The sequence below is a fragment of the Lepidochelys kempii genome, chromosome 1 (assembly GCF_965140265.1).
Source record: "Lepidochelys kempii isolate rLepKem1 chromosome 1, rLepKem1.hap2, whole genome shotgun sequence".
NCBI lineage: Eukaryota > Metazoa > Chordata > Testudines > Cheloniidae > Lepidochelys > Lepidochelys kempii.
Window position 1 is genome coordinate 185,902,597 of NC_133256.1, and position 25,530 is coordinate 185,928,126.

At 45.3% G+C, this 25,530-nt stretch overlaps 2 protein-coding genes across 4 annotated transcripts in view; both read right to left on the bottom strand.

Moving 5' to 3' along the window:
* The window catches only part of CD247 (CD247 molecule), a 98,816-nt gene extending 87,408 nt beyond the window's left edge, over positions 1-11,408 (bottom strand). For both annotated transcript variants that reach the window (XM_073304902.1, XM_073304892.1), the window contains exon 1: positions 66-11,408. In XM_073304902.1, coding sequence (XP_073161003.1) covers positions 66-123 — 58 coding nt within the window. In that variant the 5' untranslated portion in view covers positions 124-11,408. The remainder of the gene's footprint in view (positions 1-65) is intronic.
* Positions 11,409-11,495: 87 nt separating this feature from the next.
* CREG1 (cellular repressor of E1A stimulated genes 1) lies at positions 11,496-24,233 on the bottom strand. 2 transcript variants are annotated; one of them, XM_073304867.1, is made up of 4 exons: positions 23,921-24,232; positions 17,726-17,845; positions 14,998-15,182; positions 11,496-14,194 (listed from the first exon to the last, which is right to left on the bottom strand). In XM_073304867.1, coding segments are annotated over exons 1-4 (576 nt in total). In that variant the 5' UTR covers positions 24,191-24,232; the 3' UTR covers positions 11,496-14,193. The 2 variants fall into 2 exon arrangements, with proteins under 2 accessions (XP_073160968.1, XP_073160979.1); XM_073304878.1 differs by lacking the exon at positions 11,496-14,194 and adding an exon at positions 14,201-14,414 and having other exon boundaries at positions 23,921-24,233.
* Positions 24,234-25,530: the final 1,297 nt, after the last annotated feature.

A 25,530-nucleotide genomic window follows, 5' to 3' on the forward strand; every position in this document is an offset into this window, starting at 1 on the left:
GTGTTTTGTCCCCACCTCAAAAAGGTTTTAAAATAGTTCCTTGTAATATGAAAAGCTGGCCATACCTGTAATTGGGAGCTGTGCCTGCAGGACAGCAGAGATAACAATCCCCTTCCACTTCATCTTGCTCCCCCGGATTGCACTGAGGGGCTGGAGGCTGCGAGTTAACAGATAGTGGGATGGTGAGGAGAAAAGGCACCTCCACTGGCTTTGTTCTTCTGGCTGTCTCCACAGGAAGTGCGAGGTCTATAAGATCTTTCAGAGTCCACCTGCCGGCAGTGTGGTTGAAACACACACTCCTTCTTTTGCTTCACAACCAGGAAGCTTTAGAGGTTTGGTTTCATATTCTTGGTATTGATGATTGGGGTTCTCTTTTTTTCCCCTCTTTTATTAGTTTTTCTGATAGAGCCTCAGAAATTCTAAATCAGCAGCAGCTGAACTTCTACAAGAAGCCTATAAAGTACGCAGGGCACGCATAGTACAGTAAATCAGAAACAGAGGTGAAAACACAACTCAGGGCATACCACGCTCATCCTCGGACAGCTACATGGCTCAGGGGATTGGCGGAGCTTTTCATCTTGGGTCACTGATTTAAATCCAGAACCGGCCACCAGTGACCACAACTTGTTATCCTCTTTCGGCTACTCGGTGGCCTGCGTAAAAGGAGTTGGTCTCAATTTTGTTCCCTGTAGACAAGCGTCCACATGACAGGAAAGCACCATGAAATTTGGAACTAACAGGCCCCTGTTGGGTGTAGGTAGCTGGGAAACTGCGATGCCTTTTGTTTTAAAGGTGCTGCCCCTTCCTTTACATAGCTAAGAACTGCCTCTCTCGCCTCAGAGTTCAGCTGCCATTTTGTTCTCAGAGTTGCTGCAGCCTTTAGGGGAGGAGACGCACAGCGTGCACTCTCCCGCAGAGACTCAGTCGGCGCCCCCTGGACAGGCTGCCACAACTCAGAATAAAATGGCTGCTGACCTCCGCACAGAGGGAGAGTTCTTAGAAAATGTAAAGGCGTAGTACCTTTAAAACAAATGGCATTGCAGTGTCCGAGCTACATACGCTACATCTCCTCTCACTAAAGGCCTGAGTGGGCCAGCAGACTGAACAACCCTCTCATCCCTAGAAGCGGTCCCTCCGTGACGCCGTTGAGACACACTAGCAGGATGCAGTCGGGGATGTTTGCCCTGCTTCTACCAGAACAGTTATGCTCTGGGAATTAATAGGACTCCTTGGGGCTTTCAATCTAACACCTTCAACCAGCACTTAATATACAATTCAAAATAAAAGGCTCAAATGGGAGACTACCGAGGCACCTTTTAGTAGCCCAGTTCCAACTTAGCAAACTATATAGGCAGTAACAGAAGAGTTATTTCAAGTGAACAGTAACTTGGTAGATTTCATTCTCCTGGCCTCTTCTCTTAGTCAGTTGGCTAGCTGTTGTCGGCTGACAGTGTTAATAATACTGAGCCATTCCACAGTGTTTTCACTTGAGGAGCTCAAAGAATTAAATTAGTCTCAGAAACATGCCTGATGCAGCAGCTAAGCATTATTACGCCCAGTATGTAGATGGAGAAATTAGCTTGCCAAGGCAGGCAGAGCTGGGAATAAAACCTAGGAGTCCAGAGCACTCTGGGACATGAGGCCCCAGAATTTTTAAAGGGACCAAAGGAACAGCAATGGGAGCCAGAGGGTGGTCAGACCACACATCTCCCCAAAATTCCCCGATAAGATTTTTTACCACTGACTTGAGCAGCAACAGGCCGATAAAAGGACCAGAATTATTTAGGCTGGTACAAAAGGAGGTAACTAAGAATTATGAGATGAAATTAAGAAAGGGAAATTTTAGTTTGAATACATAAAAAAACCTTCGTAACAAGGAGATCTATTAAGTTATGGCAGAGTCTCCACCAGGAAGTGGTGGGGAACTCCATTTCTCGGAATATTTATAACAAAACTGGACAAAATGCTCATCAATGCAATGTTGTCAAATCTTGCAACTTTATAGTGAGTCAAGTCCACAGTGGAGACAGCAGACCTTCTCTGAAGAGTTAAGAGAGGCTTTTAGCTACCTTGACTATATGTCTAGCACCATGTTTATTGGGGAAATTACCCATTATTGGCAGAGGGAGATGGGTTTAATCATGGTTTCTGGACCTGTACTGAAGAGTTTGGTATACTGTACACTTCTATTTCAACAGTGCTCAGCGTGGTTAAGCTGCACCTGCTTCTGGCACCTGTTGTCTATGATTGGTAAATTTCCTAGAGTACACAAAGCATACGTTCACCAGACGCTGTGTCAATATGCCAATCTCTCTCTCTCTGGCCACAGGCAGGCCTAGCACAAGCTTCTCTGATGCAGGAGGCTAATTCATCCCCAAAGGCAGCCTGTTTTCATTCTTGCTGGGTGTGCTTGCCTGAGGTATAAAGAAGCAGCAGGGTTTGGAGTTTAAACAGGAAATAAATGAAAACTAAAAATGAACCTGCTCCACAGTCAAACTGGGGATAAAAATAATGACACACTGCCCTCTGGCTCATGCACTGCTACCCAGAGACCCTACCCATAATCATCACCACAGACTGCTGGGATTAAGGGCAGATCTGTTATCAGCAGATCTGATTCTCCTGATCCTACCTAGTACAGTTAGTATTTGCAGACAAACTTAATACCTCTGTCACCTGTTAGAGGATCTGGAAGACATTGGAGAAAGTCAATGTCTGTAGAGCCTGGCCTATTTTCAGCAATAAATGGTAGTATTGTAGTCCCCAAAAACTAATTCAACACCAAGCTCTTACAATAATTTTTGGAGATGCTCACACAAAGATAATGGATACTGAATAGACAGTAGTAGTTCTGTATGGTGAGCAGGCTGTAGCCCACAGCTGGACCTGCCATTCATGCACAAGACACTGCAAAGAAAAGAGAAGTGTGCATATCACTGTTTAAAGTATGCAAGCTAGTGACTTAATATTGACAAAACGTAGTCTAGAGCAGCGTTTCTCAAATGCAGCCACAGCCTCCTGGGCTGGAGGAACTGGGGGTAAAGTAGAGGCCTCTCCCCGTCCCTGTTGCTCCTGGATGCCTTGCCTTGGTGTTGGTTGCTGGGGCTGCCAGAAGGGGTTGGGCCCTGCCCCCTCTGGAGACACGTGGGGCACAATGCTGGAGAAGCAGGCAGACGGTGAGTCCCCAACCTTCCCAGGGACGGTGGGGCTCATGCTATGGAGTTCAGCCCTGGGGTAGCAGGCTCTGGCCGTGGTCCTTCGGGCTCCAGTCCCGGGCTCTGCCTGTACAGCAACAGGCTGCAGTGGCGGGGCTTCAGGCTCTAGCCCCCCCGATGCTGCCCCTAGTCCCCCATCCAGGGCTTAATTTGTCCCCAGGCTTGGCAGGGCTGAGTAAGTCTGCTGTGAAAAGTGATAATGGTATGTTTGTTAATATCACTTTTCACAGCAGACTTACTAGCTAGCAATAAATAAATTACAATGATTTGGATGTGTGTATGTGCATATTTATTTGTTCTTCCTAAAGCTAATTAAGTAAGTGTCAGAGCGGTAACCAGCAAGAGTTGGTGGCCGCACTCTGAGGCCACCAAAAAATTTGTCCTGAGAACGCCTGATCTAGAGGCAGTCCTATACTGCGCCTCTGCATTTTAGTGCATTGGAATTTATAGTGAAGCTTCACTCTGCTCTAATTGCCTCTATGTGCTAATCCCCTTGAAATGGAGCAATGATTGCACAAGTATTAATTGTTGCATTCCAAGGGGATTATCTCCTCCCCCTCTGCACATTTGCCAATACCCTGTAAGGAAAAGTATAAGGAGGAATTCCTGGCTTCTGCTCTTGCTTCAGATGCTCCCAACAGACAGTGAAGAGGAGTTTGTCTTACTACAGCTGGTCCCCTCGGGGAGTGAAAATATTGCTTTCCTAAGGCCTGCCACTCAGCTGCCAGTATCCCTTGCAGCTGCAGAGTGTAAACAGAAGCCCTGCCACATCTAAAGTGACAGGCTACTGTAGAATAGAAGAAAACAGACACCTGTATAACACAGGAGATAAACATGTCCGTGAATGTACATGTCCCATGGGAAATAAACAGGCATCTGTGTATTATACCAGAAAACTCCCATTCACTGCTTAGTTTCTTGTGATTTGCAGTCATCTGTTTCTGCTTTGTTTTTAAATGTTCAGCCTGATTAACGTGTTAGAAATATATCTAAAGACATTAGAAGAACATTAATGTGGGGCCCCTATGAACATGCACCAGTTCTCAGCCTGTTGAACAAGCACTATAGTGTCACTTTCAAGATGCCTGACATTGAAAAGCAGCAGCTGGTTCTAAAACCATCAACAATCTGTTCAGACCACAATTCTCTGGAGAATCTAATTGATTATGAGAGAATGTAATATGTAGGCAAATCACATTAACCTACAGAAAGGGAAATAAGCAATCCCACTGGTCATTAATGATTTGACCTGTTAATTCCACTTTGATTTCTGTTATAGCCTATTTTGCTGGCACAAGTTTCACAGGTTTACAGTCCCTTGGGCTAGATGTAGGAAAACTCCATAATTCTTTTCAAAGTACACACTCCCAATGTGTTGACTACAAATATGAACCAACTTCAGTACTTTATTCCCACATTTATATAGACCTCACTAGCTATTATGCATTAGTTTGGCTTATGATCTAAAGTCATGGTGAACACCTTGACACTACTGTGATCTGTGAGGCATTTCTCCATTTCAGGTTCTCTTCCTTGTTTCTCTCACTTTTTCTTTTAGGAGCTTTTCCACATAATTAGTTGCAGGGCTAAAACATTAAAATGAGTGGGTTTTTTTTTTTTTTTTAATCAAGGCACCAATTAGTAGTTGATTATGTAACTTGGTCTTGACTAAATGCCAAGAGGCATAAACCATATTGCACACTAAAATTGCCACTGAAGTTTTAATAGAATCATCTCTCTATTTCTTGTCTAAACAAAGGCTGCATTTTGGCCTACAGGTAGCTAGACTGTAGCACTGGATGAAGTGATCTTTAATGGGGATCATGGGCAAAGACCCAAACTTATACACTCCTCTATTGGGCTTTGTCAGCTTACCATGTTTTTGTGGTAGTCAGAACAGGTCCTATTAGTTAGACTTAAAAAATAATAATAAATCTTTCAGTTAGAGATGTTGAGCTGCTTTACAAGCATTAGTCTCACAAGGGGCCTGTGAGTTAGGTATTATCTACATTTTACAGACAGAGCATGTGAAGGACAGAGAGGTTAAGGTCACAAAGCAAGTCAGAGGCAGAACCACAAATGAAATCAAGCAGTCCTAACACAGCCTCTCTCAAATGCGACCACCATGGCTGCATGTGGCCAGCAGGGACTTTTCTTGCAGCCACAGCCTCCTGGGTTGGGGTAGGAGGGGCAAAGTAGCAGCCCCTCCCCCCCCATTGTTCCTGGATGCCTTGCCTTTGTGTTAGTTGCTGGGGCCACCAGCAGGGGTTGGGCCTTGCCCCCCTTTGGAGACACCTGGGGCACAACACTGGAGGAGCAGGCACCCAGTGAGCTCTCTACATTCCCAGAGGGCAGTAGGGCTCAGACTCTGGGGTTCAGCCCTGGGCTAGAGGGGTGGCAGGCTTTGGCCATGGGGCTTCGGGCTCCAGTCCCGGGCTCTGCCTGTACAGCAACAGGCTGCAGTGGCGGGGCTTCAGGCTCTAGCCCCCCCGATGCTGCCCCTAGTCCCCCATCCAGGGCTTAATTTGTCCCCAGGCTTGGCAGGGCTGAGTAAGTCTGCTGTGAAAAATGATACTAGTATGTTTGTTAATATCACTTTTGACAACAGACTTACTAGCTAGCAATAAATAAATTACAATGATTTGGACGTGTAAATGTGCATATTTATTTGTTTTTCCTAAAGCTAATTAAGTGTTTTAGGAAAAAGTGAGAGAGCGGCAACCAGCAAGAGTTGGTGGCCGCACTCTAAGGCCACCAAAAAATTTGTCCTGAGAACCCCTGTCCTAACATCTAGTTCCTTTCTACCCCCCAGGCAACATTTTTGAGGGACAACCTCCTCTCACTCAGCAGTTGCTTAAGAAGCTTCACTGGGAAGTTCCAGAGAGTCTCATCCATTCTACTTAAACTGGAAAGATTATATGCACAAGGCTGATAATGAGAGTTAGAATCTAGTGGGTAACTGGGGGGATGACTGGGGCTCTCTAAATGTAGGATTAGCAACAGGGAGAATTTTTAAAACAAACATTTTCAAATACATTACTTTTATTGGTTTGCAGGTTAATCATCATCACAGCAACTAGGCCCTTTGCGTTAAAAATTAAATAAACCAGCCTCCAATGACAGCGAATTATCACTTCTCTGGTCTCTTACTACCTACATGCCTTCATCCCATCAAAAACCCAAGTGATACCAACTACCTATTATACTGACCTGAAACAAGTTCTTGTTTTGGAGAAGCCTTTGGACCAACTCCAAGAGTTTAACCTTAGAAACTGATGAATTGAGCTTCTCAGCCATGATGGAACATAAAACAAGAAGTCGTCCAGTCTAACAAGGTCTCAGTAATATTTCAAGTGCTGAATGGTCTATCTCCTTGAATACTGTTCCTCTGTGTAAGAGCCTGCACAGCTAAAGCCTGGAACCATGGGAGTTCTGGGTGCTGACTCCTCCACATCACCACAGGAGGCGTAGGCTAGGCTCCCACGGGAGGACCATGCGAGGCTGGGCCCAGCAGGAAGTACTGCCTAGCAGGACCTGAGTGGCAGCTCCTTGCAGCCCACTGATTGGCTGGGACTGGGACTTAAGCCAGAAGCTATGCCAGAGAGTTGTTTGAGCAACAATACAGACTGCCTGCGATTTCAGAGAGAGATCCCAGACTCTGGTTTCTGACCTGCCGGACTCTTGGTTTATTCCCAGGCCTATCTCAGGCTCTGACCTCCAGTAACCAGATGCTTCGTGCCTACTGACAACTGATTACTGGTTTGCTCTCTGGCCTGTCTTGGACTCTGACTTTCTGGTACCTGATTCAGCCTGACTTCTGACTCCTGCTCTGATTGACCACAAGCCGCTCATAACACTCTAGACTACTTGTTCAAATCTGGTCCAGATACACAGCAAACAAAAAGGTTAATTATCCAGTGGCTATTTGACCATTAGGAAAAGAGATTTACATATCTCAGTCCATTTGCTAGTGGACAAGTGTCCACATGACAAAACCACCACGGCAGTCAGCAGCGTTTGTCTCCATTCAGCAGAAGTGCTAAGGACTGAATGAACAAGGAAACCTGTCAACCACTGGCGGTGGTTTCTCCTGGAGAAAGTTGAGACAGGTGTGGGAAAATCTGTGATGCCACCACCTCTTGCTAGACAAGTGTGAATTTAAAACTTTTAATTTTCAGGGCTGCTAATCCAGCACCTTTCACAACATAAATTAACGACAAAAACAAAAGAATGAGTTTTTTATTAGATAGCTGTAATAGAATGCCTTTTTTTGGTGGACAAGAGCATACAGAATTTGAAGTGTTAGAGAAGTGAACTCTACGTATTCGACCCCCAGACCCAGCATTCTTCTAAGCTGGATTTATAACAGGTCAAAATCAATCTATTTTAGGTAATAGTTTGAAAATGTATCAACCCAAGAAACTAAAGTCTATGGCACCCTCTTGTGGCCAACAGTGACAATTTACTAGAGTTTGGTACTTCCCACTTTTGTTACTGGACAGGAAACACCAATGTTGTAAACAGCTCCAATGAGTATGTTTTGCTGGGTAGATAGTCTCTAGGGAGGGAAGCATGACTCTAAAACATGACAATTAACTAGATGACTAAAGAAAGACTCAGCTAGGATTTATTTATTGTTTTGGGCAATAGACTGACGATATTATGTATAGCAGTTTAAGATCAAAGGTACAGCATTGCCTCAAACACCATAACTTAAACTGCAAAACTAACACGGTTATTCTGTTCTGTTTCTGTTTTGACATGTTTACCCCATACTCTTCAGTTCTTAGATCCTCAAATGAAAGGTGCTGTCAAGCATTTTGCAAACAGTTAAAACATCACATCTGTGAGCTACATAAATAGGACCTCATCTTACAGATCGGAAAACAAAAGTAGCAGTGAAGTCTCGCCCCCACATGGATTCCCCTTTTGATCTGGGGCCCCTCTGCCCCAGACCCTCTTCTTTCTAGGGCCCTGGTCCTCACCACTCTCTCCTTTGGGGCAGTTTTCGACCCAGCCCGATCCTCCAGCCTCCCCCTCTTTCTCTGGGGGCAAGGCCATCTTACCTGGCCCCCCTTGTGGCACAGGAAGCACATCCAGTGCCTTCCTTTGGCCACATCAGGGCTAGCCTGGGCCCTATGAGTTCCATAGGGGCACTCCCTCTTCCTGTGCCCAGGCTCCCCATAGGCCCAACAAGTTTGGAGCCCCCCTGTTGACCTCACAGAGGTTGTGTTTTCTGGGTGGGGCCTCCTTGCTCCATCCCAGTAGGGGCACTCACATCTGTAGTGTCCCGGTCGCCCACAGGCGAAACAGTTTTTAGGCCTGGCACCAGCCTCCAGCCCCAGGCCCCTAATGAGGTCCACGTGCCCTCCACCACAGCAGCTGAAGCAGTCTTGCTTGCTGCTCAGCAAGCCAGGCCACACAGGCTCTCCACACAGGCTCCATTAGAGCAAGCCCGTCTTTGACAGGGCAGATCCCCCATTCCTTCTGGCAAATAAGATACATCCACAGCTACATGGCAAGAACTGGGAGGGGGGAGAAGAGTGGAAAAAGTTAATAAATCCTGTGAAATAACTAAACCAAATAGTCCATCCTTTTTCTCCACCCTTTGTCGCTCAAGTCTCTGATCCAGGCAATAGTCCGACACAAAGGACAGAGCAAGGACTGTCAGGGGTGGACCGCCTATGCCCACGTTCTCCATCACTTTGTATTGAAGCGAGACTCACCAGTGCAGCGCCTTTTGCTGGTCATCTTGGGAATTAGCTCTTTCCAGCCTTCGGAGCACCCTCTGCAGGCCGGTGTCTCACCTGCCGCTGGCATTCATGTCCCTCCCGGACTCCCGTGTCCTTTACCCTGGGGTTCTGCCCCAGCAGTACCCCCACACTCTGGGTCTCCCCTCCCTGGGGAACCCCCAACCCTCTAAACCCACCTTGCCTCAGTGGCTCCTGCCAGTCATCTAACCCCCGCTCACTGGGGCAGACTGCAGTGTAATGGCCACTTATCATTGGTAAGGAGTTGGGACCAGCTGCCTCTGCTTATCCCCAGGCTGCCCCTCTGCAGCCCCAGTACCTTCGTGGGCCTTTACCAAGGCCTGCAGCCAGGGGGTTTACCAGGCTAGAGCTCCCCAGCTCCCTTTGCCCTTCCCCAGCCCTGCTCTGCTCTGCTCAAGGTACCTCGCTATCAGGCAGCTAGCCCTTCCCACTCCAGGGCTAGAGTGAGACTCCAGCTTCTGGCCCACAGCCCTCTTATAAGGGCCAGCCCTGATTAAGCCAGCACACCTGTGGTCAGCTACATAGCCAGCTTCCTCTAGCTGGTCTTAATCCCTTTTCCCAGCTGTAGCCCTCTCCAGGGCTGCTTTTACTATTGGCTCTCCCAGGGCTGTTTTAACCCCTTCAGGGCCAGAGCAGGGTGACCACCCCACTACATATCCCTTAGCAAAGGAAGTCAGATGTTTTACTGGATTAGCACTGATAGTACTACTTTCAGGGGGAAAAAAATTTTATACTAGCTTGGATTCCAGCCGCCTGTGCCATCTTAACAGTGACCTGGTGAAAGCTTTTTAACCCAAATATTCTACAAGTCCTGTAGCCACACTAGCACCTTAAGCTAGGATCTCTTAAGTTCAGCTGGGGGGTTCCCATCTGGTTTCTATCTTATGTTCCTAAAAGGCTGCAGCCAGTCACCTGCAGGGGTTAAGAAAGCTTTTTCCATTATTCCTCTTTCCCATCTGTCCTGCTCCCAATGTACTGCGGGAGGAGGAGGGTTGATCATCTTCTGGAGCAGAGACTGGGGATGGGACATTGGATGAAGTAAGCCAGGGCTTCTAAGGTGGCACCAAGCATTCTCTCTCTCTCTCTTCAGGTGCTTCTCTGGCTTGTTCATTCTTCCTCACATGTTCAAGGTCTAACTGATCACCATATGGGTGAGGTCAGGAAGGAATTTCCACCAAGGTCAGACTGGCAGCAACCTTGGGGTTTTTTCCTTTCCTCTATAGCATGTGGGTATGGGTTATTTCGTAGGATTCCCTGCCACTGCAGGAGCCTTGGTACCTATTCTCTGCCTGTAGCATATAATAGTTTAGTCTCCTGTTACCTGTAATACTTCGGTCTAATTTTGGTAATTTCGTTTAGTGTGCAGGTGCTGTTAATGGCTCGTGAGATACAAGTCACACTAGATGATCTGGTGTTCCCTTCTGGTCTTAAATTCTATTACTAGTCCTGAAGATCCAGGCCCCTAGAAGCTCAGAGGCCTACACTGGGCACCTTTGGTAGGAAGAATGCATATGTGGCCAGATCCTTCTGGTTGTCATATCACTCTTTCCAGAAGAAGCATTCATCCTAGTATTCTGCCCCAAGTGCTAATGTAGGCCAAAATTCCATTACTTATCAAAATTCCATTACTATAGACTCTACTGGAAAAAAATATTCCAATTTATCCTAAATAATTGTGTAATATTACTGGAAGGTAGTAACAAATGGTTCCACCCCAACCCACAGAACAGCAAAGGAATCTGTGCAAGGAGAAAAGACTAATATAAGGAGACTGTCATGCTAGGCAGGGGCAAAGGAGAGAGTATAACTGCTTACAGACCTTAATAGAGAACACTCAGAAGGATAGTCACATTTAAGGTTTAAAGAGAAAGTCAGTGACCCATTTCAGTGATCAACTAAAATGACAGTAAGAACAACCCCAGTGATCCCTTACATGGAAAAATGTAGTCTTAAAAAACCATTTAGGGGGTCAGAACTACACAAAACACTGAGAGGGTTAATATACAAGAGGAGGAAGATTAATACACTTTGATCACTACTAGTAAAATACAGAGCAATGGGTTTAAGTGAAAAACAAAGTCATGAAAACAAGAAAATGTCAGCAACAAGGACAATCAGTGGAATAGGTTTAGATGTGGTAAAATATGGAAAGAGGAATGGGCAAATCAGACTTGTTGCCTATTAGGTCTAGTGTTGACCCAAAGAGTCCTTCCTTTCCCCAGTATAACATCTCTAGGTCTTGGTTTATGTGAATGAAACCTTCTCCCCACCCCCAGAAAAGATCAGATCGCTCTCTAGACTACCACAAAGTGACAGCATTAATGTAGGGAAGGAATAAAGAAGATGGAGGCATAAAGCCAGATAGATTAGAGCAAGCCAGGCTTTGACAGAGCAGATCCCCCATTCCTTCTGGCAATCCACAGCTACATGGCAAGAACGGGGGGGGGAGGAGGAGGAGGAAGAGTGGAAAAAATTAGTAAATCCTGTGAAATAACTAAACCAAACACCATTCACCATAAAAATAGATTTTAATTGTTACGGATGCCCAGCACCAGAGGTTGTTCACACAGAATAAAATATATTGAGTCATAAGTCACTCTCCTGAAGCACAAGAAGAGCATCCAAGGACTTCCATTAGAATGGATGCAACGAGTCCTTCTGACAATTTAGAGTCACTTAAGAGCTCTCCAATTTTTTAAAAATATATATTTAAACATAAAATTATTTGCTCGTTCTGCATCTAGATTCAGCATTATCTATCCAACACGAGTCATTTCCAAATTGCAAGCTTCCTCAGTTCCCAATTAGTTTACCAAAAGTGTTTCAAAATGTAGTAAACTTGGCTAGATTTTCCCTTTACATAGAAGGAAAGGGAGTAGTTTACCTACAGCAGACTGATAATTTATCAGAGATAATCAAAGTGATTTACAAATCTTCCAACACTTTATAAGGTAAATAGTAATACAGCCACACTATAGAGAAGAGGAGAGGTTACACAATTTAGCTATGGACACTGTTCTATTTCTGTGCCTGCTACTGATTCACTAAGGCATCCTGATTCTCAAGTCCCTTGCTCTAGCCACCAGACAATACTTCCTCATTATGAGTTCAATTTAAATTAATCTGCTGAGGTGGTCCTTTCTGACACTTCCTGTGAACTTAGCACTTGGGAGATCAGCTAGGTCATAAATAGAGGCTTAATTCTGTAATTCAATCCTGCTTGACGGAGGGACACTTTTAAAGAGCAAGGAACTAAGTTTTTCATAAGTGTTTTCATTAGCTAATGTGAACTAAGACCACTTCAAAGGATGAAACAGCTATATTACATTTCATAAGCCTCTCCCCCACTTTTGGGTTACTCACTGAAAAGTTCCTTATATGCTTAAAAATACCTGCCTCCCAAACCAGTTCTATTGTTAGGAGAAAAAGTTGTTCAACTATCAATTTATTAGATTTATAAAGTAAAAGACTTTTCTTCATGGATTCAGAAGTTAGATGCTACTAGTAAATAATGGACCCCTTTTTCACAGTGCCTACACTAAACTCACAAGCCAAATGTTATGTAGGGGACAAGTGAATGAGGGCTTGTCTACATTACCCAGAGGATCAATGGGCAGCGATCAGTCCAGCAGGGGTCGATTTATCGCATCTAGTCTGGATGCGATAAATCAAGCGCTCTCCCATCGACTCCGGTACTCCACCGGAGAGAGAGGTGCAGGCAGAGTCGACAGGGGAGCGTCAGCTGTCGACTCACCGCAGTGAAGTCATAATGATGAGAGCTATACAAGTACCTAAACAGAAAGTGTTTCAGACGGCAGCTGTACTCATCAATAATGTGCAATTGAGGTTCCTGGAGCCTTCAGGTCCACAGCAATTCACTCTCCATCTTGATGTGATTAGTTCATTCCATATTCTAGATAATGTCAGCCCTGGGCCACACTGCAGAACGTAGCTAGTTACAGTTTACTCTGCCCCAAAGACTATGACCCAGAACATAACTGATATTTTAAGAAGTTCTCTCTTTCTAGAGAACCCACAAACAGTAATGATTTAATTAAGGCACAGAAATGTGTACAACTGAGTTAATACTCAAGTAGTTTTAGATAAACTTAGCCCTTTTCTGCATGCAGACAATCCAGAACAAATCATAACCCGAGTTATTAGTAAAGCTGCAAGTCTGTCACAGGGGTCACAGATTCTGTGGATGACATCCACAGCTGCAGCGGCCAGTGCGACTGACCCCAGGGCCGTCTGAGCAGCGGCACCCTACGAACAGCTAAGAATTACTCAGGGGAATTTATAGCAAAAGTCATGGACAAGTCAGGGCCCTGAATTTTTGTTTATTGCCTGTGACCTGTCTTTGAGTTTTACTAAAAACACCCATGACCAAATCTTAGCCTTATTTATTAGACATAATTGTTTAAAACCATACAGATTGATATTTGCAAAACTGTTTGTACTCAGACATATGATTTAAACTGTGCTGATTAGTTGTGATTAACATCAGTAGCACAGCTAGGAACAGAAATTTGACTGGGCCCCAATTTATGGAGATGGGCAATGATGAGAGAGCTTGGCTGGGCTTCACACGGCAGAAGCAGCAGCCTGTTTCTCTGTTCTGTAGCTGACGCCACTTGGTGCCGATCCCTGATGCCACTGGTTGCACAGCACTCCACCCTCCCCAATCCCTGGGGGGGAAAATGTGTCTTTACATGACCATGCAGGGCAGCTGTGTTCCACCTACTAGTAGGCCCCCTCCCTCCCTGTTGGGGGAGGCAGTTACTATCCAATCCAGAAAAGTTAAGGAGAAGAGGGAAGAACAGAGGCTTTCCATTTCCTTCTCCATTCCCTAGAACAGGGGAGGGAGGGGATTCACATGGGCTCAGATTTGCGTAGACTTGAGTGTGGCCTACCCATGGCTATGCCCTGATTAACATTTTCCTCAACAGGCATACTCACATGAGATTTGGAAATTCACTTGTGTGATCATCATTATTGCCAGTACAAGCTCAATCACACAAATGTTTGTGAGATGTGAATATGAACAGGTGGGAGTATACCCAAAGCAAGCTCATTAAAAATTGAGCACATCTGTGATTTTTTTTTTGCCATATTAACTGAGCTCTAGGAGCGAATGAGAAGCAGAAAGCATGGCGAAAGGCCAGGAAGTTAGTTTGTATGTCGATAATATCCAGGATTTTCTTCTACCTACAAGAAGGTAAAAATAAGAAGAGTTATTAAGTAGAATCTATAGGTAAAAAAAGTTCAAGAAAAATTTTGGAACTTCATTCTGCAGCCTTCTGTCCCATTGAACAAAGGTTATGTAGCAGGACTTGTAGACACCCAATACTGTGATAAGAGACTTTAGGCGTTGTGTATGACTCTTGAGTATTCTGCCTCAGAATAATCCAGCAGCCAGTACAATGATCTATCAAACAATAAGAACCACATCCTAGCATAAGTGCATTTGAGTGTTCTCACAATTCTTAACCATTACACCAAACAAGATATCTTTCCATCCTGCACTTAATAAAGAGACAGCACTGTCTCTCAGTGCTCCTTCCAAAGGAGCCTTCCCCCTGGAAATTATGTTTAAGTTAGAGGTACAATTACAGCTGTCCATAATGATCCTTCTTAAAAAGGAAAGTGTCCCAAACTTTTGTATTTCACAACTTTTAGTAGATACTCCTCTGGCTAAGATTACAAGTGGGTAGAATTCCTGCTCACATACCAAAAAGTGCATACAGAAAGGTGAAAGGAAGGAAACTATTGAAGGGAAAGCTTTGTCTCTCAGGGATTGATCAACAGGAATATTCACATTATAGCAATTTCTTTACGCTAGGGACAAACATCCACTTAATAAATCACTTGGGGGAAAGACATCAATAAGAAAAAAAAAAACCACCCAAGACCACAGTTCATATCTGCTGTCTCTGATGGGGCTGTTCTAAGACTAAGTTTGCAGTTTTCCGTATGAGATGGACAAGTATATGACAAACTTAAGGACTTACTAAGGTGTGACATTGTAATATTCTTGTGGAGTCACAGTTTTCAGCCCACCAAAGTAGTCCAGGACCCAGATATTGGTGATGTTGAATTTGGCAAAGAACCAGTTATGATCTGGAGGCCAGCTTGCCATCTCAGGGTGTCGACTGAATAACGATAGCTTTGCAAAGACAGCTTCTGTATCATTCACCTAACAAGTAACCAGCAACATATTACAAAAGATGTAAACTTCATTGGTAAAAGACTAATTTAGAGGCATTTAAAATCAACTGCCAATAAGAATATTCTACTAATTTGAGAGTAAAATAAGTTTCCCTCCCAAATTATAGTACCCCACATCCACCCAGACAGGGAGGATTCACCAGATTGAGGTTTGCCCCAGAAAGCTATATACATGTACCAACAGGAGTTCCTCTGTAGCATGGATATATCCACCATTCTAAGTATCACCTCTGGAAATTAACAAGCAGTAACTGTTATAATTAAATATTATCCAAAGAGAGAAATAATATCCATAGAAAAGCATTGCACCCTGAGTGATGTATGACAATTTAAAGTGAGGAGAAAGATAAATCCCATGAAAGTTTGCATTTATTCAATATTATTTCTTGAAAATATCAACTAATGCCAAAGACTATATCTGTTGAAGAGACCAATCATTTGGTAATAGTGAGTAAAAAGTAAGAGAGAGAGCCATATAGCAGCTTTGCAAGTTTCCTTGTAGGATACACAGTTTCTTTCACCTGAAGAAGAGGAGCGTTCTTGAGTATGTTTACTGGATATCATTGACACTTGTTTACTTACTAGTTTGATCTCTTTTGAAATTAAGAACATTTGATATTCCCATTGCTCTTCTGGCCACAATAAAGTACTACTTCAGCTACAGATTAAGTTCTTTCCCCCATAAGAGAAAAGCTAGTCTCAGACAAAGAATAGTAAGGTAATATCTTTATGAAGAGATAATTTTGCTTGGGTACAAAGAATGGCCCCAGACTGAAACTGCACCGTTTGGAAAAAATCATAGGTAAATCTTTGTGACGCTAATTAGACTAGGTAATGGAAGCCAAAGGCTTGACTACATTGTGGGACACTGCACTTTACAGAGGTGCGGTTTCTAAAGCACACTAACGTATTGCACGTTAATTGGTCCAGGTAGACCCTATTCATGTGCACTACACTAAAGCACACCAGCAATGTTTACATGGAGCAATTATTGTACATCACATTAGTGCGCTTTAGAAATGACACCTCTATAGAGCACATTTTACAAGAGCTGAAAAAGGTGACTGTCTCAATGATGCAGTACCTGGTTTAATTCTACTTCTCAACTGGATAACTTAATATTGATACAGAAACAACTTTTAGGAAACAAAGGGTAGGGAGCAGGGATGGTAGCTTCATTATTAGGATAAACAAGCAAGTTTCAGCAAAAATGAGAAAGTTATATTAGTTCCTTTAAAACTAAGACTCTGGCAAAAGATGTCATATCCCTGTCTGGAGAGAGAGTAACCAGCAACACTAGCTATTCATTTATGCAAACTGCAGCCTGACAGTACTGTCTTTTGTAAATAGTTCTGTAGTGGTTCAATAACGTACTGTGTATTAAATACAAGTTTATCATGCATATTTTTGGGGGCCATCTCCCTTATTCTTGTTTCACGCTGGATGCTGCTTCCTGCGGCTCCCATTGGCCAGGAACGGCGAACCGCAGCCACTGGGAGCTGCTGGCAGCAGTGCCTGCGGACGGTCAATGTAAACAAACTGTCTCACGGCCCGCCAACGGATTACCCTGACAGGCTGCAGGTTGCCCACCACTGTAGTTGATCCTTTCTACATGGCTGATGCAATATTCCAAGTGCAGTTGTATCTTCTGGGCACCTAATTACCAAAAACACATTAAACTGGAGGGAGCTCAAATGAGTAATAAAAATTATGCAGGACTGAAGAACAGATTTACAAAGTAAGATTGAGAGCTAAATGTGGGAACAGTGAATTAAGGGGTTGGAAAAATATAATGTACTCATATCTGAAGGGCATAAACACCAAGTAAGGAATTATTTACGGTATTGCTAAGAGGGAATAATCATCAGTAATGAGATGATACTAAACGGAAAAATTCAGGCTGAATGACAAAGTGTGTCTAGTGTCCCACAGAAGGCTGATAAAACTAACTTAGATTGAAAAAAGCACTAGTAAATGGCAGGAAACAATACAGTACTGCACTGGCAGGAAGATCAACAGATGATGCAATATTTTTTCCATCTTTGAACTCCTACAATTTTATGCCTCATACTAGCTGTTAACGAAGTAAAGTGGTAGAAGCCTAATCATTCAGGTCACTTAAAACCGGACTGAGCACTTACCATAGCATTAAGTTATTTTGTACTGACTGAACCTTGGCTTAGATTTGTTAGTTCTTAAAAAAAGAACCACAGAAATTAGAGACTTCCCTCACTGTAGTAGCTCTGCCAAGAACACCTCTATAGAATTCTCTCTAGAGACTCTCAGTGATACTTTGAGTATTGGTCAGTTGTGACTTAATCTACTAATGGAAACTACGAGCTAAATTGCTATATCGTCAAAGGGCTTAGCCTGAATCATTCGATTAGTTTGAATCTTTTCTGTCAAGTATGTAATGTTACACTTCTGTACAGATTTCTATTCTCTGTTCACTAAAGAGTACTGCTTTGTACACAATACTGTCCTGTTCAGTGCAGACTTTCAGTTGTTTACCTTATCAACAGTCCCAGAGAAGATAACGTGGGCACACAGGGGATTCTGGGGATCATACCCTTTCTTCTTGCAGTAAGGAGTCTGTGCCAAAGACACTGTTAGGGAGGCATTTGCATCCACCTGAAATACAAGCAGTAAGGTAATTGGCAAAGCTGTCCCAAAACAATGCATTACATAACTAAGTTTGTTAAAATAAACTGATTGCAGGGTTGTCAATTTCCCAGGAAATGCCAGGTGCTGGTGAATACCAGCCTAAACCCGGTTTAAAATAATTGCATCAGTGTCCACCAAGTTCAGAATGCATCTTTTCAAACTATGGATATATCCATTCAAAACTGAGGAATAGGCTCAGTCTATCCATCAAAGCTGGTCTTCCTCCCGCACCCCCACCCTGAGCGCCCTCCCACACCCTAACTCCCTCTCAGAGCCCACACCCCACCCTGAGCACCCACTGTATCACAAAGTGTTCAATCAAGATTTTAAAAAATAATAAAACATATTCAATCACATTGCTCTCACTATAAATATTAATAACTTTTTTTTAGTGAGCAAAAAGGTTTTTTGTACCGTTAAATAAAATTTTTTGAAAATATTGTTTATTTCATCTTTATCTCATCGTCTTTTAATTTCTATTTTTGTGTATGTTTTATAATTTACATAATATATTAGTACAGTAGTACATGTATATAATTTATACATAAATATACATATATTGGGGGTGCATGCTCAGAAGTTTTTTACTGGTAGGGGTGCGCAATCAAAAAAGTTTGGAGACCACTGCCCTAGATAGATGGCCTCTGAATAGGTCTGAAAGACCACACAGTTTAGAACAGGGGTCTCAAACACGCGGCCCAAATGGGGCCCGCAGGGTTCTTTCGTGTGGCCCACCAAGCTCCCGCGCGCCCCTCTGCCTACCCCGGGGCACCACGAGCCCCGCACCGCTCCATGAAGCGGCCGGAACCATGCCCCTGCAGCCCTGGGGAGGAAGCAAGAGGGCTGCATGCATAACTCTTGCTTCCAGGCACCTCCCATTGGCCGGGAATGGGGAACCGCGGCCAATGGGAGCTTCAGGGGAGGTACCTGGAGGAGCAGCAAGAGCAGCACACAGAGCCATGTGCCCCCTCCCCCACCCCCAGGGACATGGTTCTGGCTGCTTCCTGGAGCGGAGCGGAGCAGAGTGGGGCAAGGACAGGCGGACAGCAAGCCTGCCCTGGCCCCGGTGCACGGAGTTGCTCCAGGTAAGCGGCGCCGGGCCAGACCCCACACCCCGCACCCCTTCTGCACCCCAACTCCCTGCCCTGAGCCCCCTGCCGCACCCTGATCCCCTGCTGCACCCCAACCCCCTACCCGGAGCCCCCTGCCGCACCCTGATCCCCTGCTGCACCCCACACCCTTGCCCGGAGCCCCCTGCTGTACCCTGCACACCTCCTGCACCTCAACTCCCTGTCCTGAGCCCCCGCCACACCCCCTGCTCCCTCTGGGGGCAGGGAGAGGGCGGAATTGGAGTGGGGACTTCGGGGAAGGGGTTAGAATGGGGGCAAGGGTGGGGCCTAATGGAAGGGGTGGAGTGGAGTAGGGACCAGGAGCAGCAAGCGTGGGGTGTCAGTGATGCAGCCATTGGGCCAATGCACTAGTCCTCATGTGGCCCTCGTGGTCATTTGAGTTTGAGACCCCTGGTTTAGAAGGTTCTAACAGGAAAATCTGTTTAACAATTGGAGGCCTCAAAAAATGGGCCTTATTAACACCTGAATTTAACGTATGATCTATATATTCTCAACTCCATCAATGTTTGAAGCTAGTTTTAAAAATCCAGTTTAAGTTAGGAGTGTAAAAATCTATTTGAAAGCAACTTCAACTGTTTAAAATAAAAAGCACTCAACTCCATTCTGGAAGCACAAACATATCTGAAAGACTTACTACCTAGTTTAAAAAACAAAAATCCCTTTTCGTCTAAAAATAAGCATGACAAGTGTCTGTCCAAGAATAAGTTAGAAAGGCCCAAAAGCTGATATGATGAGAATGCCTTAACTATAACTTGTCACGTTTAAAAAGAAAAGGAGTACTTGTGGCACCTTAGAGACTAACAAATTTATTTGAGCATAAGTGAGCTGTAGCTCACGAAAGCTTATGCTCAAATAAATGTATTAGTCTCTAAGGTGCCACAAGTACTCCTTTTCTTTTTGAGAATACAGACTAACACGGCTGCTACTCTGAAACTTGTCACACTTAGTAGTTGTCAACACATGCATAAAGATTTTTTAAATTTTACAAAAATTAATTTGTTGAAAACATCAAGAAATTTACATAGAAGCTTTTGTAGTAAAGAATCCAGACTAGGAAAATCAGTTTCTTCCAAAGCCAGATATGGAGGCGGTAAAAGTCAGTGTGCATTTAAGGTACAGGTTAGGGGTCCTGACCACATTACCTACATGGATACAAATTCCTGGTATAGATATGTTGCATCTGAAACCAAGACACATTGCAATAATGCAAGCCCTGCTTTAAAATGGAGCAGTGCATCTATATCAGTGCAAAGGCCTCCTAGCGTAGTCAGGCCCTAAGTGTTTGTCAGGAAACAAACAATTCAACCAATGTTATCCCTCCAAAGTGGGGCCAGAAGGGGAATACAGTACTTCAAAGAACTGCATTCCCTTCATGGAGTGAACAGTCACATGAACTTCTTCATTTTCAATATTTAAAAGACTATAACACCCTCCCCCCCAGTGTTGTAGTCAAATCACATGCGTAGCCCCTTACACCCATGCAAAGCCCTACTGGTCAATGGGGTTCCACACAGGGACAAGATTCTGTCAATGCAGATCCAATGGTGGAGGACTCATGTTTGTTTACAAGTCTGTTTAACCAATAACAGAAGATAAACCTCATTCCTCTCAGTTTGGTTTCAGTTTACCAGGTTAGCAGTAATGGACTTCAGAAAAGGGCAAAATTTAAATAAGTTCTGGTCCTTTAACTGATAAAGTAGAAATTATTAAGGCTTCTATCTCCTGAGGACAAGTTTCATATCTAAATTAGGTCCCAAATGAATTTAGTTTTGTAACTGCAAAGATCTGTAGAGCTTTTAGCTAGGCAGAGAAGGAAGGATATTTGCACAATCTTTATGTAGGTCTGCATAAGTTTCCAACTTTCTTGTGCATTTCTTTGATTTCAGAATCTGAAGTCTCCTTTCAAAACACTAGATTATTTATATAATTTGACATTATATTTCACACCTTCCCCCCAAACACAACTAAGAGTTCAATCTGCATCTGGGAAATTCCATTAGAATAGCTTATTTCAGCAAAAAAAATTTAAGCGACCTAAGCATTATACAAGTTCCCACTGCATTTATGGAACTACAGCCACCACGAGACTATGACTGTGCAAATGCTCAAGTTGATCAACTCCAAAAAAAGCTGAATCATAGTTATTTGGTGTTATCTGCTGGCACAGGTCTCTATGAGACGGTGAACCAAACAGTTGACCTCTGTGCTGCAACAGCAGAATATAGATAAGAGAATACATCATCTGTGGGGGAGCTTTCTGATTGGAAAGAGCCTACTGAAACAGTAAAATCTATAACAGTGTCAAAACTGTTAGGCAGGGGTCCTAAAATGCAGTGTTTGATCAAACCTCCATATTTCTTAAAACAAATAAATAGTTTCATACATGAAATATTACAGATAGAAATTAAAAGGGAAAAATTGTAATTACAAAGCATTCAGACCAACCAGGTGAGGACTACAGACAGATAATTCAAGAGGCAAATTGGCATTAGTTATATAGGCAAAGGCTAAAACAAAACTTCATGAGTGTTTTGCCCATGTTTTAGTTTTCTTTACAAGGAAAACAGGAGTGAAGAGAGGGGGAAATCATGTACTGGATTCTCCTCCAAATCCGTGTTTTTTAGACTGCACTCTTCAGCAGTGACTTGAGTGTGTGCAGACATGTAAAAATAAGTAGCACCATCCTGGGTATTACATAGTTTAATGATTTCTTTAAACAACACCATCACTATTGGTTCCTCATTCCTGGATCTCATGCCCCCACTGGGAATCATGACACACTTCTACTACTTTTAAAATTCTTTACAGAAACCAGTAGCAGTGACTAGTGCACAAAATCTCTCCCATCCCCTCCACTACTGCATTGTATACACCAGGGCTTTGGAGTGGAGCCTGGAGCTGGAGCGCGGAGCAGCTCCGGAGCAGTGGAGCTGCAGGTTTTTGCCTGGAGCTGAAGTGGAGGCAGAGCACAGCTCCAAAGCCCTGGTACATACAACCAACTGCTGCTATCGCCTTAAGCACACTAAATCAATCTAGTTAGTTTATTCTTCACCAAGCCAAAAAAAGAAGTTTGGCAGGAACTGGTTAGGGACTTTCAGTGGTTGCTGCTTTGACTTTGTCTCAGTCTGCTCTCATATGCCTTTTGTTTCAGCTATAAATGAATTTAGTAAGTATTTGGGTCTGAGCATCTCTGAAGCTCTTCAGGCACATCTACAGTGCAAAAGACTCAATCAGCAAATCTCAGAGCCGATGCCAACTCACTTGGACTCATGGAACAGGGCTAAAAATAGCAGTGTATATGTTCCCGTTCGGGCTCTCAAACCCAGTCAGAGCCCAGGCTCCAGACCAGTGGTGGGCAACCTGCACCCCGCATGAGGCCCATCAGTCTGCCCGCTGCTTCCCACAGCTCCCATCAGCCAGGAACGTGAACTGCGGCCACTGGGAGCTGCGGGGGGCCGTGCCTGGGGACGGTCAACATCAGCAAAATGTCTCACGGCCCGCCTTCAGCTTACCCTGATGTGCCGCATGTTGCCCACCACTGCTCCAGACCAAGTGGGAACATTCACACTGATATTTTTAGCTTCACAGTGCAAGGCCCGTGAGCCCAATTCAGTCAATCCGGGCTCCGAGACTAGCTGCCTGTTTTTTTTTGTTGTTTTTGTTTTCCTGAAGTATAGACACACCGTTGGTTGCTTTAGCCCAACAGTGCCACTTTTTCAGCTCCCAAGTCCCGTGTGGCTCATTTGGTGCCCACCCTCCCCTTTTTGATGTTTTTGGAGTCCTCTGCTTTACTCAGTGCCCCCTCTTGGAGCTTCAGCAGTTTCATCTATTGGTGCATTTTTGTCATAGATGACCATGACATGTTTGAGGAGAGTTGCCTAGAGATTACTTTTCTGGCTGCTTGTAACACTCCAGTCCTCTTCTATACATTTAGCAGCTTCGCTATCTTCACTTTATACTTCTGATGTCTCCAGATGCTGTATTCCATAATGGCTATTTTAATCAGCACTCAAGTCATAGCAGTCGCAGAGCAAACCATGTTCCAACTCCTGAAGAAAATATCACATACTACAAATATATTAGCAGCAAGTAGGTTAGGAAGTTAGGCTGTTTTTTCAAATGTCGGAGCTAATTCATACACCATTATCCCTACTTTTATTTCAAATTTGCACACACTACTATTTGCAGCTTTTGCAAGGATGCTAAGGAAAGGATAATTGCAATAAAGGAGTGATGCATCTCGCCATTTCCACATACCATACCACATACCATTTCCACGTACCATACCATAAGATGATTATTAACTTGCTTATTATCACCAATTATGAAACTTGTTGGGCAAGGATGTTTACTAGTAACATCCAAATTAAGACTGATCTCAATATAAACTTCCTTTACTCTTCAAAAGGAATTGGCGATCTTGGGATGCTTGAGACCCGTTCAGTGTGAGCTCTCACGCGTACCACAACGGGCATGCGTGCGGTGTGTGCGCACAGGATATCGCAGCAGGGGTATGACACCACTCACAAATGGGGGAGGAAGGGCATGCTCATCAGGAGCTCCCCTGTGGCCTGAAATAGCAGACCCAGTCCCCTCTGCTGCTCGATCAAGCCGTGTCCCCCCTGAGGGGCACAGACGAGACACACCGGCCTCGATGAGCTCGGCCACGGCACATGCGGCCGGGACACGCCCCCCCCCCCCCCCCCGCGAGTGCAGCATTTCACCAGCACCAGACACTGACGCACTGAGGGGCACCGGGCCGGGGGCAGATGGCCCCGGGGTTGGGGCGGCTCCAGTGACACGCACGCGAACCCCACGGCACGGACTCGGGTCAGCGATCGCCCGCTGCGCCCAGCCCCAGCCCTGCGGGCCCGCCCCCGCCGGGGCGCGCAGGGCCCCGCGCCGCGCTCACCTGCAGGTCCCGCACCGACACCTCGAGCGCGGTGAGGTAGAGGTAGGGGACGCCGCTGCCGCGGGGCCCGGGCGGCCCGTCGCTCAGCGAGAAGACGTTGGCGAAGGGGCGGCCCCGCAGCGGCTCGCGCGCGGAGAGCGTGGCCAGCGCGCCCCAGTCGCACTGGTGAGCCACGTAGCGGGCCACGCGCGCCGCGTCCTCATGCGGCGGGATCCCGGCCCCCGCGCCGACCACCAGCGCCCAGAGGAGGAGGAGAAGCAGCCGCCTCATAGCTAAGAGCGTAACTAACCCTGCTCGCAGCGGGCGGCCAGACGGTTTCCTCCTGAAGGGGCGGGGCCACGCCACGCTCAGCCAATGGGCACCCGCCACCCGGCCGTCTCCACCAATGAGGGCGCGTTGGAGGCGGAACGGTACGTCAGTGGAGCGTGGTCATTCTGCTTTCAGCCAATGGGCGCACACCGCCCTCTCATGTCCGCCAATGAGCTCTGCCAGAGGGCGGGGCGAATGGGCACGAAGTCCATCGCTGGTAAACATAACCGATTCTCGCACCGGCTCTGTGCGGCGGAAGGAGTCGCTCCTATGTCAGCCAATGAATAAAGCCCCTTCGGAATCTCCTCCAATAACGACTCGCACTGGGAGGGAGGAGGCGGGGTTAAAGCGGCTTGGGTGGGAGTGAGTGGCACTCACACGCTGCTACTGGTTAGGTGAAACATAAACAAACTGGTCACGTGGGAGAAGGGGCGGGAGGGGTGCCTGACTCCCCAGGCCGCGGCAGGCGCGAGCTGCTGCGGGTCGCTCTCCCCTCCCCTCCCCTCCCCTCTCCTCTCCGCCCCCGGGCCCAGGCTACGGGGGCCGTTTGGGGCTCTGGGGGGAGCGCCCCAGGTTTGTCCCAAGCACCCTGCCCCCTCGAGGATTTTTTGCACGGCTATTGCCAGGGTGGCGTAAGAGCAGGGGGTAGGGCTGCCCCCTGGTTTTGCAAGAGCTGCTCCCTGGACACCATGGATTTGTAGAGCGGCATTGTGCTAGGCTCTGTCCCATTGTCTGTTCCTTTCCTCATGGCTCCTAAGCCGCTCTTAGCTTTTTTGGTGGCTGCTGCGCACTAAGCAGATGTTTTCAGAGAACTAGCCACAGTGACTCCGAGCTCTCCTTCTTGAGGGGTAACAGCTAATTTAGGTGATGGAGCCCATCATGCTGCATGTATCCTTGGGATTATGTTTTCCAGTGTGCATTACTTTGCGTTTATCAACATTAAATTTAATCTGTCATTTTATTGCCCAGTAACTCAGTTTGGGGAGAGCCCTTTGTAACTCATAGTTAAATCCAAAACTGACTGCCATCTTGAATACTTTTGTATCAACTGCAAACTTTGAAATCTCACTCTTTACCCCCTTTTTAGATCATTTATGAATATGTTGAACAGCACTCATCCCAGTACAGACCCTTTGCTATTTACCTCTCTCCACTGTGAAAACTGACCATTTATTCCTCTTCTTTCTTTCCTATCTTTTAACCAATTAGTGATCAGTGAGACGGCCTTTCCTCTTATCCCATGACAGCCTATTTTGCTGAAGAGCCTTTGGTGAGGGACCTTGTCAACAGCTTTCTGAAAG